Consider the following 15,663-nt stretch of genomic DNA (forward strand, 5'->3'; position numbering starts at 1 on the left):
GCAACTTTTGGAGCTATTGCAGCTAGCTTCTTTTATAAAGAAAATCAAAAAGTTGTCGACATTGTTTGGGTTGTTTGGGTGGATAAATTACTCATCTAGTTTACTCTTGCTGGCTTCTCCAATGCTATCATACAGACCATAAAACATAAGCAATATTTTTCAGGCACTTTTGTGTGTTATTAACGTCAAGTCAGTTTATTTAACACGAGTCATGATCACAACTTGAATGTTAACATTAACTATTTATAAAGCAGAAGCTGTTGACATGAACACAGCATAATATATTTGACTTCATTCCACTTTAAACCTGTACCTGTCCCAACCAGGAATAAAGAAACATAAAAAGACAGATAGGTGAATAAGGAAAGAATAACGTTTACATGAGGACACAAAAGATGATTATCAAGCCAATTTTTCCATAAAGAGAAGAGAGTCGGTTGGGATTGATAGTCAGCAAATATTATCTGGCAGAGGGAAGGGTTCCTAGATTAAATCTTACTCAACTTAATTGAATCGCTACGGCAATCATATCAAACATGCTTTAGATTTATTACCTACCACTTGCAGCTCCCTGAAATGTGTGGAGGGTGGAGGATGTGGACATAGGTATCTCAGGAATGGAAAACACCAGCCTGTGAGAATGAGAGAGGAAAACAGTTCCTCATATCAGTGACAGTTCAGGTGAGTGAGGAGGATATCTTCAATGTGTTTACAGCTAAGAGACAAACAAATCTGTCCGATTAGTTGTTTTGTATGTGTTCAAATCAACAAGTCCTCCAACTCATACGACCAAATAGGTCGATTGTTCAAGCGCTTATTAAGACCTATAATCAGGTTTTAAAGTTTTCGACCTCCCGTTGAATGCAAACGCTACGGAGGGTCGTATATTCAGGTATAACCCTCTCTGGGAAATCCTAAATTGTGGAATAGTTTGGCCATTAAAATGCTTTTTTTACATTACATTGCATTTAGCTGACACTTTTATCCAAAGCGACTTATAATAAGTGCATTCGACCAGGAAGATACAAACTTGAAGAAAACAGAATCATATAAGTACTGTCCATCAGGTTTCATAGAGCCAAAACATTTCAAGTGCTACTCAACTGGCTTTAGATAAGCCAGTCCTTTATTAGTATATAAGTGCTTTGTTAGAAATTCTTTGTTATTAATTCTATCGCTCGAAGTGGAGTCGAAAGAGATGAATAGTCAGTCTGCGCTGGAAGATGTGTATGCTTTCTGCTGTCCTGATTTCAATGGGGAGCTCATTCCACCATTTTGGAGCCAGGATAGCAAACCGACGTGTTTTTGCTGATGGGAACTTGGGTCCCCCTCGCAGTGCGGGTGCAGCGAGCCGTTTGGCGATACAGAGCGGAGTGTACGTGCTGGGGTGTACGGTTTAACCATGTCCTGGATGTAGGAAGGGCCAGATCCATTCACAGCATGCGCAAGTACCATTGTCTTGAAGTGGATTCTAGCAGTTACCGGGAGCCAGTGAAGTGAGCGGAGGAGCGGCGTGGTGTGGGAAAATGTTGGAAGGTTGAAGACCAGACGAGCCGCTGCATTCTGGATGAGCTGCAGAGGTCGGATGGCACATGCAGGTAGACCAGCCAGGAGGGAGTTGCAGTCTAGGCGCGAGACGACGAGAGCCTGGACCAGAACCTGTGTCGTTTTCTGGATCAGGAGGGAACGTATTCTCCTGATGTTGTAAAGCATGTATCTGCAGTAGCGGGTTGTAGCAGCGATGTTTGCAGTGAAGGACAGTTTGTTATCTAGGGTTACACCCAGATTCCTTGCAGTCTGAGTCGGGGAAACAGTAGAGGTGCCGATGTTGATTGTTAGGTCAAGAGTGGGACAATCTTTTCCCGGAAGGAAAAGCAGTTCAGTCCTGTCAAGGTTGAACTTGAGGTGGTGAGCAGACATCCACTGAGAGATGTCAACTAGACAAGCAGTGCGATGACCTGGGTCTCTGAGCGGGGAAAGGACAGAATTAATTGGGTGTCGTCAGCGTAGCAGTGGTATAAAAAACCATGCGGGCTGATGACAGATCCGAGCGAGTTTGTGTACAAGGAGAAGAGGAGGGGACCAAGAACAGAGCCCTGAGGGATCCCTGTAGTTAATTGACAAGGGTCGGACTCTGACCCTCTCCAAGTTACCCTGTAGGTACGGTCTTTGAGGTATGAGGTGAGGAGGGAAAGTGCATAGCCTGAAACACCAAATTCTTGGAGAGTGTGAAGGAGGATCTGATGATTCACTGTGTCGAATGCAGCAGACAGGTCCAGAAGGATGATGATAGAGGAGAGGGAGGCTGCTTTAGCAGTGTGCAATTCCTCAGAGACTGCGAGGAGGGCAGTTTCTGTTGAGTGACCTGCATTGAAACCAGACTGGTGCGGATCCAGAAGGTTGTTCTGATGGAGATAAAAGGAGAGTTGTTTAAAGACAGCGCGTTCAAGTGTTTTAGACAGGAACGGGAGGAGAGAGACAGGCCTGTGGTTTATAAAATCAGACGGGTTGAGAGTGGGTTTCTTTAGGAGAGGGTTTACTCTTGCCTCCTTGAGACTGTTTGGAAAGTGACCAGAAGTTAGAGAAGTGTTGATGAAATGGGTGAGAAACGGTAGAATATCAGGACCGATAGTCTGCTGGAGGTTTGAGGGGATAGGGTCCAGAGGACAGGTAGTAGGCCGGGCAGAGGTAATGAGGGTAAGAACCTCACTTGGAGAGAGAGGGGAGAAGGAGGTCAGTGTGTGGGTGAAAGGTGGGTCTGGTGACCCAGCGGTGAGTAAAGGTGAGTCAGAAAAAGAAGAGCGAATATCATCAACCTTTTTTTCAAAGTAGTTAACAAAGTCGCTTGACAGAAGGAAGGAGGGGGAAGGGGCTTTGGGCGGTTCTAAGAGGGTGGAAAAGATGGAAAATAGTTTTTTGGGGTTAATATGAAGAATGGATTTTATCTTGAAAGAAAGTGCTTTTTGCCTGAGAAATTGAAGCAGAGAAAGAGGAGAGGAGAGCCTGGTAGGTTAGGAGGTCGTCATGGTGTTTGGATTTCCAACGTTTCCGCTCTGCTTCCCTAAGGATGGTTCTATTAGCACGCAGTGCGTCATTTAGCCAGGGAGCAGGAGGGGACTGACGAGCCTGCCGAGATTTGAGAGGACAGAGAGAGTCCAGAGAGGATGAAAGAGTAGAGAGGAGAGTTTCTGCAGCAGAGTTTGGAGACAGGAGTTGGAACGAGTCAGAGGAAGGGAGGGCTGAAAGCACCGATGAGACAAGTGTATATTGTACTTTTAGAATCCACGTCCAGTGGATGTGTAGGATCTATAGTTTGATAGATATTACGAAGATGATTTGAGGTCTCCAGGAGAACGTGTATATGCGGCAGCGTCCATGTAAAGTTAGCGTCAACCCTCACTGGGTGAGGCTTTTTCATAATAAAACCGGAAATATTCCCCTCACTGTCAAATTATTTTAAAGCTATACCTGCAGTACTCATCCACTAAAAAACATCAGTTTATCCTTGTTAATTACACAACATTAATTGGTTTAAATTGTGTCGAATGCTTTTATGTTTTCCCATAGGTTTTTCCCTTTTCGATTCTGAGAGACACATTTCTTTTTTCAGATGTTTTGATAGGCTAAAACATCGAACTACCCATAATCATCAGCTATTATTCAAGCTCGGTGATTGGATGTTTTAGCCGCAATGCACCTTGGGATATGGTGTTTATGCGATATGAAATCCAAAAACATTTTTAAAATAAATAATAATAATAATACTTTATTCCGAGTGTGCTTACTTTTCTCTTTGAAAGTCATCACATGGCATTGAAATACACGGTTCGGCTGCATTAAATATGACATATCTGCCGTAGTTCTTTATTTATAGAGCCCTGATTAGCAGACTTCTGGACAAACTGGAAGAAATGCCGCCGAAACTGAATACGTTACGTGGATCATAAATATATCAGCAATTAAACAACATCTTCCATTTCTTTTCACACAACACGTCTCCTTGCAGTATCAATAGTAATTCGGCTGACTTTTACATTTGATCCAATTGGTAAATAGGCTGTATTTACACCATAACGGTGCACAGCTGATAGAAAGGGACTTGTCGTTTTTAAAGATATTACTGATTTTCTTTGAATTAAAGAATGTAAATACTGAGTTGAGAGAATAGTCAGGGGTTTTGGGTGATGGGAGACACATCTATGGAATCAGAATTTCAATAGCTTACCATTAAATGATATACCTTTCTGTCTGTGATGTTTTACAAATCAGATATGAATGTGTATACACATTCATATCTGATATATTACATGATATATATCATATATAATATATATATATACATTATCAGCTATAATATTTCACATATTGTAGTTATATAGAACTACAATATGTGAAATATTATAGCAATATCCTGTACAATTATATGAAAACATGAATAAAATGACACATCTTCAGATGTTATACATACATAAGTGTCCTACACTAATAATACAAAGTTATTATGGCATTGTATGATGTGTGTTATTTGTAACATCTTCAGAAACTACCTTTCCAACTCCTCATGAAGTTGACTGTTAGAGGTCTATACAGGTTCATGGTACAATGCATAAGCTTAAAATCGAGAGACTGAAACTTTTTTTTTTACCGTTCTGTTTTAATTTCACAATAAAGTTAATAGTAATATTATGTTTGATATTATTATGTTTTATTAACTACTAGAGCACTGTTTTTTTAACCCGCACCGCCTAGTGGTTAAAGCACGTTATTGAATTTTGTTGTTGAATATGTTATATTTGATGAAAACATTTGAATATTAAGAGTAGCCTTCATACAAAATAGGGGGAAAGTAGAAGCTCAATGATAGAAATACAGAATAGAAAATATCAAGAAGATACTGTAGTGATCTCTACAATAAAACAGCTAGTGGAGGACTTCCAAAGATGTTAATAGGAGGGCTGATTTAAGGGTTGTTTATATTCCACATCATTAATCAGAATCTGCAAAGTAACTAAAATAAATGTAGTGGAGTAAAAATACCAGGTTAACCTCTGAATTGTAGTGGAGTAGAACAAAGTATGCTGCTGGACCCGTTCGAGTCCAGTTTTGAATAGTGTGCCGTGGTTACATTCCATTTCAAAGAGCTGTTTGACGCTCGGCTTAACCTTGTCACACTGCCACTCCAACATCCAATCACAGAGCTTGAGGACTAATCACGGGGTTTTTAAAGCAAAGCAAATGTTGTAGTCCCAAACGATAGCTAAGGATTCTGGGTAGTGTAGTGTCTTCGGAAACTCTGTAGTGTACAAACTCCGAAAAAACTATTTGTTTCTCCGAATCAAAAGGGAAAAACACAAAAGCATTGCACACAATTTAAACCAATCAATATCGTGTAATTAACAAGGATAAACTGATGTTTTTTAGTGGATGAGTAATGCATATATCACTGTGTAGTCATTTGACAGTGAGGGGAATACTTCCGGTTTTATTATGAAAACTTAGAGACCGGAAATACTGTTTTCACCCCGTGAGGATTGACGCCAACTTTACATGGAAACTGCGGAAATACGTAGTATACTGTATACACGCTCTCCTGGCGAGACCTCAAATCATCTTCGTAACATCTATCAAACTATACATCCTACACCTCCACTGGATGTAGATTCTAAAAGTACAATATACACTTCTCGCTAGAAATCTAATCAAAAAGCATTTTAATGGCCAATCTATTCCACAATTTAGGATTTTCCAGAGAAGGTTATTTGTGAATAAACGACCCTTCGGAGCGTTTGCAATCAATGGGAGCATGTTGTTTCTTACACAACCACTAGAGTTGCTACACTTTAAAACGTGACTATGGGCCGTTATAAACTGCTGAACAATCAACCTATTTGGTTGTTTTTTGTAGGAGGACAGGCTGGTTCAAATTAGGGCTGGGCGATATGGTCTCTAAATGATATCGCGATATTTACTGACTATATCGCGATATTCTGAAATGTCCTCTAAAAAATTTTTAACCCCCTGATGTTTACAGTCACGCCAGTATGATGATTCTAGTAGTCCCTGCAACATATGTCTGCATTAAAACAAATCGACTAATCATGAAGAAAATTAACACATTTGTTGCAATAGTAATTTATGCACTAACTACATTACTACTTGTACTACAACATTTGAATCATCAGTTCTTCCTCATTTTCCTCAATTGTTCATATTTGGTTTATGAAAATAATGATATTGTGGTCATTGTTCAAAAATGTCTGCTATTATTATGAGTAGTATTATTATTATTAGTAGTATAATGCGCTTTCTGTCTTTCTGTCATTATCAGGAATTAGACATGTAATGGCTATGTATTAGATTAGATTATAACCTTCATTCTCCTAAACTGCTGGGACATTTCCCTATAGCCAATACCTTTTATATTTTCTACTCTTCACTTACTTGTCAGCATAGGTCGGCATTGATGTACAGAGCCGACAGAAGACCTTGTTTATGGGCATCATATTGAGAGGTGCAGTGACGCGTCCTAAACCAGGAAGGAAGCTGCTGGTTCCCTCGACAAAAAAGCAATGGGATTTCTCCACATGGTTTTGGAAAATAGCTGGAAATAAGGTCTGTGGAAAACAAACCTTTTTGATAAATGCACGTTTTTTTCAGCCGGATAATCTCCACATGTCTACCCTACTTTTATAATTTTCGAATCATAAATCTAATCGATAGATTATAAAAGGGTTTTAGGACGCGTCGCTGCACCACTAGAAGCCAACTCCATCGATCAAGCTGGCTGAAACTTTCTCTCCCTCTTCTTCTCATGCTCCCTGTCACTCTTCTTTAACTCTCCTTTAACTCCTCCGGTGACTTTATTTTATTTGAAGATAGTTTTTTGCCCGGCGGTCACGGGCAAACGGGAGCCTGCTCGCGCTGGCTCTGCAGCAAACAGCTGCTGCGAAGCCAGCGCGAGCAGGCTCCCGTTTGCCTTTCACCCAACAACGACAACCGCCTCACGATCACGAAACGCTATGTTGTAGCGTTAATAAACGAAACAATTTAACAAAATTGCTTGTCAAAGTACCTATACCACTGGACAATTTTATTTTTTTAAAGCAATATTTTTAGTGGCCCGAGTGGGCAAGTGGAAAGTACGTTATGCTGGCCCGGGGTGTCTAAATAGTGCTTCCGAGCCAGCGGGCCATTTATAATGTCGAGCCCTGCTCTCTGTCACTGTGCATGTGTGTAATGTTTGTGTGCAAGTTAGACGGGGCCTGCGTGTGTGTCTGCGTGTGTGACTGTGTCTATGAGGGAGAAAGGAAAGCTAATTTTGGCCGCGGCGGGAAATTGATTTGACAACATAATACTCGATGTTCACGATGTGGTCATTTACGACATCGCATGGAGTGCAATCCACGATGTATCGTGTAAACTCGATATATCGCCCAGCCCTAGTTCAAATACACTTTTGAAATCTGATTCTTTGAAAGGATTTTTCTAGTTTCTCAGCAGCCTTTGGCAGAAGAAGGAAGCAAAAAAAGAGCTACTTGACAGTTCACATTGGGCAGAGTGCAATGCTCCCTAAAAATAGTCTCTAATGTGTTGTTTGATGCTTCACTCTCCAGCAAGAACTTGTTGTGAGAGTTGTATTTCTAAAAGAAAGAAAGTGCATGTAATGACAGTTCTAACATCAGAATCAGAATCAGAACATGGGTAAAAATCTCATTGCAAAATACTGTTACAAGTCACTCACAAGTCCTGTCTTGCTAAACAAATTGTCTCAAGTAAATTGATAAAGGCAATTAGTTGAGTAGTGATGTCATGTAGGTCGCTATGCTTGAAATTTACAATCCACCTGTTGAGGTTTAAGTGGTCAAAGTAAGTAAAACTGCAACGGTTGATGTCACATTGTCACTTATTATCTCCGCCTTTTCAATTTTTTAAAGACAGTTTCGTCAGACAGTTTTTATTTCTTTTTGTAGAAGTTTAAGAATGTACTAGGGTGTTCTTGCTTAAGAGTTCCTGTGTGAAATGTATGTTATTTAAAACCCCTTCACAAAGCATGCAAACTATTTAGCAGAAGAAAAGGTAGAAAGTTGTTCCGCACGGTTATACTTACATTTCAAATTGACCAAAAAAGTAGGAGCCTCATTTATTTTGGTCAAAACATTGCGTTTGCACAGCGGTTGTGGAAGAAAACTGTTGCTGCAACACAATGCAACTTCAACCAAGGTGCTGTGTTTGTTAATCAAATAAAAGCAAGCACACATTCTTTGTAGGTGCAAGATCAACATCCTTTTAAAGATTACCTTGCTATCAAAATATAGAATTATTGCTGCTCCAGATTTGTAAAATAACATCTCGTAGTACTATTAAACCAGGTATAGCTTCTACCGTCACTCAACTGGGATGTAAATTAAGTCACTGCCTAAGACTTACCCCCAGCCCCATGCCAAGAAACTATCTTATTTAAACCATTTCAATGTGCCATTTAAAGAAACTGGATATTGTTTAATTAACTTCAAATAACAGTGATGGATTGAAACTCATGGATCTGTTAATCAAACAGGCCTTTAAATCACATAGTGAAACCGTGTGCCCAGTATATCTTATATTTACTTTCGCATACACAACATCTCTGCTTACATTGCCCCTGTTGTTTTGGGAAAGTCAACAAACCTTCAATTGGCGTTAATGTAGTCTGTCAGGGTTCCTCCTCCTCTCCATGTTTTCTTTCTTTCTCAATCCGATCCCACGATTTTGTCTCTCACTCTAAATCTCCCCTCTCCATCTGTTGCTTTCTCTCTGTGTGTCTTGTTCCCTCCTCTCCCTCAATCTGTCTGAGAGGAGGTTTCACTAACAGGGTACTTGACAGGAGAGAAGAGTGCAGGGAAAGTAGCCTTTTTCTAGCAAGTCAGCTAGTCATCCAGGGCTAATTAAATATAGCTTCTGAGTGCTCAAGTCTCCCTCTCTCCCGTCTCTCTCGCTGTTTTCTTTAGAGTTTGTGCTTTTTTCTCTCTCTCTCTCTCTCTCTCTCTCTCTCTCTCTCTCGTGTTTGTGTGTGTGTTTCTCTGTGTGTGCGTTTGTGGGTAAATTAAAAAGAGAGAGAGACAAAAGAGGGAAGACATTTGTGTAACGAAGGTAACTTCGTTACTATGGACTGCCGGCTTTGGGCGGGGCCAACTCTCACGCATCTGGCGTGTGACACACGCCTTCACTCTCAATCTCACGCTGCCCAAACTATTCTCATGCCAAAAATAAGATGAACCGGCGATCGTTTTTGGCTGGTTATTTACAATGTTGAGTTGACAGCTGCTCAAGCTGTCGATCCGCCCCCACCACTCTTAACAACGTTAACAGACAGCAGAGCAGTGGGAGCCGGTTGGTCGATCCCCGACCCGTATTGCGCATGCGCAGATCTAAGATCCAGTAGAAATGATACAAAAGTAAAAGTCTGCTGCTTATTGTTCTACTAAGCCAAAATAGAGTCAAAGAGTATATGAGAGTGTGTTAATTTATATATTTAGCAGTTTGGAGTAAGTCTGTAGATTTGTTTGTGTGTGCGTGTTTCATGTATAGGCCTTTTCACGATAATTAATTGTGTTGTTGTGTTGTCGATAATATTGTCGGCACCGTTGTATGACAATTTTAGACCACTGACATAATGATAATATATATTAATAATTCAAGTACATCCTTTCAAACTGCTAGTCACATCCTCATGTACTGTAAATGGAAATGTATCGAGTTCATTTTTATTTATCGTATGATAAGTCAATTATTTGCTAAATCGCGACAGGCCTATGCACACAATAAAACAGTGGAGTAAGATTGACAGCGGATGAGATTAATCATTGTGTCCAAATAATATGTATTAGCGTGTATATATGATGACGTTAAGTTGCATTCATTGTAGAAGTGAACACTGTGTAAAGTTTACGTCCATCGCTTACCCATGCTCAGCGCCGCCCATGCTGTTTCGTCCTGTGTCCGCTCCAGTGTGTTTGGCCAAAAGGTCCTCGGGGGAAACAAACACTGACGAAAGAAGGTTCCGGGACAAACCAAGTGGCGAGATAGGCGCTGGGGTGTCTGTTTTAGGTGGGAATGTATTTATGTTTATACTGTTCAGTTTGTTTTGGGTTAAATTAACAAATGGGTAGAAACAACTGGTAATGCTATGAACGTGATGTTGTGGATGTTCTTTATGACAATTATGATGACATGTGGTTTTATTATCAGTACCTGTGAATGGTTTATCCCAATTACATCCTTGGAAGATCCTCTATAAATGAGCCAGTCTTCATTCTGAGAGGAAGGGGTGAACACGTACAGAGAGGAGTGAACACATACATGCTGGCTACTGTTCTCTTGTGGTGTTTTTGGAATAAAGTCACCATGGTTTGCAACTCTACCTCCTCTCATGGTTGATTCTTTCCCTGAAAATCCAACCGCTAAAGAGTCGCTGTCTCACAATTTGCAAAGGATAAAGACAAAACACCAAATGTGGACTATGGAAGTTGGATGGCTGCAAAGATTGTGGCTGTGTTGTTTTGTGTGAAGTCCTCACTAGTGACTCCTCCTGGCTGGTCATACACAGTGTGGCTCCTCGCCGGTAAGAAGATGACATTACCGAAGAAGCACACTGTTGTTGAGCAACTCTCTGGGCTATCACTGGAGTTGAAAGTCACGACCACGATGCAAAGTGGTCATGTTAATGTTGGGAGCGTGCTTAAGACAAATCACGCTGAATAAATGCAGCCCAGTCTGGGAGCAAAACAAAAGTGACCTGTTAAAGCTGTTAGCCAGTTCCTGTTCACAGTTTGCCTTCTTCATTAAGTACCTTAATAATAATAATAATAATAATAATAATAATAATAATAATGCATTTTATTTATGGTCGCCTTTCAAAGCTCTCAAGGACACCTTACAGAGCATAATTAAAAACAAGCAACAAAGAAGATCACACAGGTAAAACAAATACTTAAAAACAAAGACTTAAAAACATCATCAGTTTAGCAGAATTAAGGTCTTGAATACGCCAGTTTAAAAAGGTGTGTTTTCAGGCTGGATTTGAAGGTTGAGAGTGAGTCCATATTGCGGATGTCTTGTGGGAGAGAGTTCCATAGACGGGGGGCAGAGTGGCTGAAGGCTCTTGACCCCATGGTGGTCAGGCGGGCAGAAGATACAGTGAGTTGGAAGGCAGAGGAGGATCGGAGAGCACGAGAGGGAGTGTAGATGTGAAGGAGCTCAGAGAGATATGGAGGTGCAAGAGTGTGAAGGGCCTTGAAGGTGAGGAGCAACACTTTAAAATATATGCGGTATTTAACGGGGAGCCAATGGAGTTGTTGGAGAACCGGAGTGATATGATTAATGGAAGGACGAGTTCTGGTAATGATATGGGTGGCTGAGTTTTGGACCAGTTGGAGCTTACGCAGGGATTTGTGAGGAAGACCGGAGAGGATGGAGTTGCAATAATCAATACAGGATGTAACACGGGCGTGGATGAGGATGGCGTTGCTGTTGGGTGTAACTGCCCGTCCACTCAGCGGCGTTGGAAGCTTCTTCCATACCCATTCTGCCCATTCACTTTAAATGGGCATAACTGCATTGTGGGAAGCAGAGCGGAGCTTTCCTGGCGTTTCAGGCTGCAAAAGTTGAGCAATGTTCAACTTTTGAAGCCTCTGCAGAAGCTTCAGCCAATCAAATCCCGTTTATGCAAATCTGCCAGTACAAGCAATAGCCAATCAAACCGCGTGTATGCTGGGAGTGACATACAGTTCATTTCCATATTCCAAAGAAAATGGAGAAATTAGTTATTGCGGTAGCAAATCACCCGGTTCTTTACGACCAGTCCCTATTTACTTGCCGGGATACAAACCGGAGGAACCAGGCATGGAGGGAGGTGGCAGAGACAGTGGGTGAAACTGGTTTTCGCCTGTTTGGGGAGTTTATATCCAGTTTACTTTGTTTACTTTGTTTTCTTTGCTTTGTTTGTCGAGGGCGGGATATTAATGTGGTTGGTTGTTGGTCGCGTTGCTCGCATAAACTCCCCCAAGCTTCAGACACACCCACCTCCAAGCTTTTTCCAAAGCCGCTGTGTGGACGGGCCGTAAGTGACGAGCGGAGGCGGTTAATATTGCGGAGGTGGAAGTAAGCAGAACGAGTGATGTCGTTGATGTGAGCTTCAAATGATAAGGTGCTGTCAAGGATGACACCCAGACTCTTAACTTGGGGGGAGGGTGGGACTGTGGAATTGTCAATAGTGAGGAAGAATTTGTCAGTTTTGGCCAGAGTGGACTTGGAGCCAACTAAGAGAAACTCAGTGTTATCACTGTGTAGTTTTAAAAAGTTGGATGAGAACCAGGATTTGATTTCCAGTAAGCAGTCGGAAAGGGCAGTGGGGGGGAGAGTGGAAGTGGATTTGGTGGAGAAATAGAGCTGGGTGTCATCTGCGTAGCAGTGAAATTGGATTGCGTATTTTCTGAAGATATGGCCGAGAGGTAAAAGGTAGATGATACATAGGAAGGGGCCCAAGACAGCACCCTGAGGAACACCAGTGAAGACTGGATGGGACTGTGATTTGAAGTGTTTGAGTTGGACAAAGTGAGTACGGCCGGAGAGGAAAGATCTAAACCAGGTGTGGGATGTGCCAGTGATACCAATGGAAGATAATCTGTCAAGGAGGATTTGGTGTGAGATGGTGTCAAAGGCTGCAGTCAGGTCAAGGAGGATGAGTATGGATAAGAGCCCAGAGTCAGCTGCTACCAGGAGATCGTTTGTGATTTTAACCATGGCCGTCTCTGTAATGTGTGAGGAGCGGAAAACAGACTGAAATTCTTCAAAAAGATTATTGTTGTTCAGATGAGTGTGGACTTCTGCTGCAACTGTTTTTTCGAGTATCTTGGAGAGAAATGGTGAACTAGGGATTGGGCGGAAATTAACCTTCATTCCTGCCAGTATATTCAGCAATAAGGACTTGGCGTTTAAATATCCAGTTCTAGCTCTTGGGTCCTCAAACTGAAATTTAAAAAGTTGAAGAAAAATCAAGAACATTTAGAGTTTGGATTCAGTAGAGTTAAACAAAATGTATTTGTGCTGCAATGCATTTGTTTTTCCTGTGCATGTGGCCTGCCATCAGCTCAGCTGGCAAACCAGACATCTGTACATTAGAGCTGAATATGTTATAATAGTCACAGTATGCCTTTCCCACCTTTACCACCAAAACCTCTACTTACTTCCCCTACCACGTAAGATCCCTCGAAGCAATCCAAGCCGCAGCCCACTCATCTGCCCAAGACAATTAATAAAATCCTGTACAACCGTCTGACTGTTGACATTTTCAACAGGAGTTGATTCTGTGGTTGCATTTTGGTATGGAGAGCCAAGCTTGCCTCCAGGGCTGGAAATTAAGCTTTCCCACTTATAAATGTTACATGCGGCTACTGACAGGCTGTGTCCAACAGGCTGAACACCACACTGTCAGCCTGTTGGACACAGCAGCCAAGAGTGGGTGGCTGGAAATTAGACCATCCAATTTCCAAGTGTTTGAGATGAAGAGAGGCAAGGGGAGCAGAAAGGGAGGCAAACGAGGACAGAAGGGGCAGGAGCCACGGGAACACAAGAAGTGCCGTGAATTTTTAAAACATTGACTTCTTGTCTCTTTGACTTCTTGGCTTTGCGTGGCTTTTTTAAAAGAAATATGATTTGCATGCAACGAAAGCCAAAGCTAAGGAAAAAGGAAAAGGGTGTCCGGAAGATCAAATACCCAAACCCCAACTTGTCATACAGATGTCGTACAGAAATGTGGACATTATGTCTATTAAAAGACTTATGTTAATGAAAGTGTGTGTGTGTGTGTGTGTGTGTGTGTGTGTGTGTGTGTGTGTGTGTGTGTGTGTGTGTGTGTGTGTGTGTGTGTGTGTGTGTGTGTGTGTGTGTGTGTGTGTGTGTGTGTGTGTGTGTGTGTGTGTGTTCACATGTTTATGTGAATTGATGTGTATAAGAAGCAATCACTGGCATACAAGATAAAGATTAGGGGTTGGAAACATTTCATACCCTACAAGGTACTTTTTGCCAAGTATGTTCAAATCCATCAATCTGTTGACAACATAAAAGGAAACATCCCAATGTTTTCAAATCTCTTATTCAATTTTTACTAAGCTCCATACAATTATATAAATTGTTATATGTCTTATTCTCCCTCTAATTGGCTGTCTGTGCTTTTCTCTCTAAAAAAGTGGCACTATTTATCTTTGACTTGCTGCACGACGTGTGTCTGTGTGTGTGTGTGTGTGTGTGTGTGTGTGTGTGTGTGTGTGTGTGTGTGTGTGTGTGTGTGTGTGTGTGTGTGTGTGTGTGTGTGTGTGTGTGTGTGTGTGTGTGTGTGTGTGTGTGGGTGGGTGGGGGGGGGGGGGTGTGTGTGTGTGTGTGTGTGTTAGAAAGTGAGAGAGCTTCATGTTGGGCACACAGATGGGCGAGCAGAGGATGATTAGAGTGGTATTACATTGTCGCTGGGTTGGCACACACTGCCTCAATTACGAAGTGCGGCAAACACACACAAGACATTTAGATACACATATTTACTGAAACAGATACAAACTGACATAAGCATGTTCAATATATAGATAACACATTGATACTCAACAAGATTTAATACACAACATTGAGTGGAGTCAACTGACTTCTATCGCAGCTTCTACAGTAGATTTCCAATTAACAACAATGTGTTTAAATTAGGGCCGGGACTTTAACGCGTTAATTAAGATTAATTAATTACACAAAAATTAACGCATTTTAATCGCACTTGTTTTTGCACCTCGGAACGTTTCTCACTGGATGAGTTTCAGGGGTACCGATTATACTGGAGCACCAACGAACATTCATGACTTCAAACAACAACAAACCACAGTGAACAATAGTCAAACGTGAACGAAGAAGCTGATGAGACCGCTTTGGTTGGCCCCGTGGATGGGACATTTTGTTTTAAAAAACGGACGGATGGAAGCATCGATAAGAGCACGGTTGTTTGCAAATTATGCAAAAAGGAATTCGCATATCACCGCAGCACATCAAGCCTCAAGTATCACCTCAATGCAAAACATATAGCAGCTAGCGTGGAAGCTAGCGTGGACGTTAGCCCGACTCGGAGTACAAGGACCCACACCCAATTCGCGTTGATCAAACAGTGGCCTATGCAACAGAGAGATTTTATTTTTCATCAGGATATTGGAAGAATAGGAGGGATTGAGGTCAATCACTGGCACTTTTTTATTTTATTTTAAATGGTACACTTTATGTTGAACTATTTATTACGTTGTTGGTGCAACTGGCACTTTATGTTGAACTGTTTATTGTTTTGGCCAAGGTTATTGAGAGAGTTGGACTGAAATTGATTAGATTTTTTAAATCAACTGTTGGTAAATCAACAAAGTCTGTTATGGCCTCTGAAGCAACAGAGAGATGTTTTCTAATAGTCAGGGTTTCCAATGTTCTGAATGTACTTGAAAGTATTGTGTTTTACTTAAAAAACAAAGTGTTATAGTTTACAGAAGGTCTACCTACCTATAGGCTACCTGAATCTCTGAAATGTACTATATTCCTAAATATGCTATTGCTACACCTTATGGCAAAAATTGCACTTTTCTGTTGGTTTTTGTGAAGTACCACCTTGAAAAA

General features: G+C 41.3%; 1 protein-coding gene across 18 annotated transcripts in view; it reads right to left on the reverse strand.

Moving 5' to 3' along the window:
• The window catches only part of LOC307045308 (uncharacterized protein), an 82,364-nt gene extending 72,342 nt beyond the window's left edge, over positions 1–10,022 (reverse strand). For 10 of the 18 annotated variants that reach the window (XR_013809845.1, XR_013809846.1, XR_013809853.1 and 7 more), the window contains exons 1-3: positions 9,942–9,969; positions 2,253–2,405; positions 559–632 (exon numbers count right to left, since the gene is read on the reverse strand). Coding sequence is in view for 7 of the 18 variants with exons in the window: in XM_079690873.1 (XP_079546999.1) it covers positions 559–632; positions 2,253–2,405; positions 9,942–9,961 (247 nt within the window). In the remaining 11 variants the exon portion in view is untranslated. Of the gene's footprint in view, positions 1–554; positions 633–2,252; positions 2,406–8,107; positions 8,603–8,667; positions 9,408–9,941 lie in introns of those variants that run through there. The other 8 variants (XR_013809850.1, XR_013809851.1, XR_013809852.1 and 5 more) reach the window with 6 other exon arrangements.
• Positions 10,023–15,663: the final 5,641 nt, after the last annotated feature.

This window comes from Notothenia rossii, assembly GCF_949606895.1.
Source record: "Notothenia rossii genome assembly, chromosome: 6".
In the NCBI taxonomy this organism is placed as follows: Eukaryota; Metazoa; Chordata; class Actinopteri; order Perciformes; family Nototheniidae; genus Notothenia; species Notothenia rossii.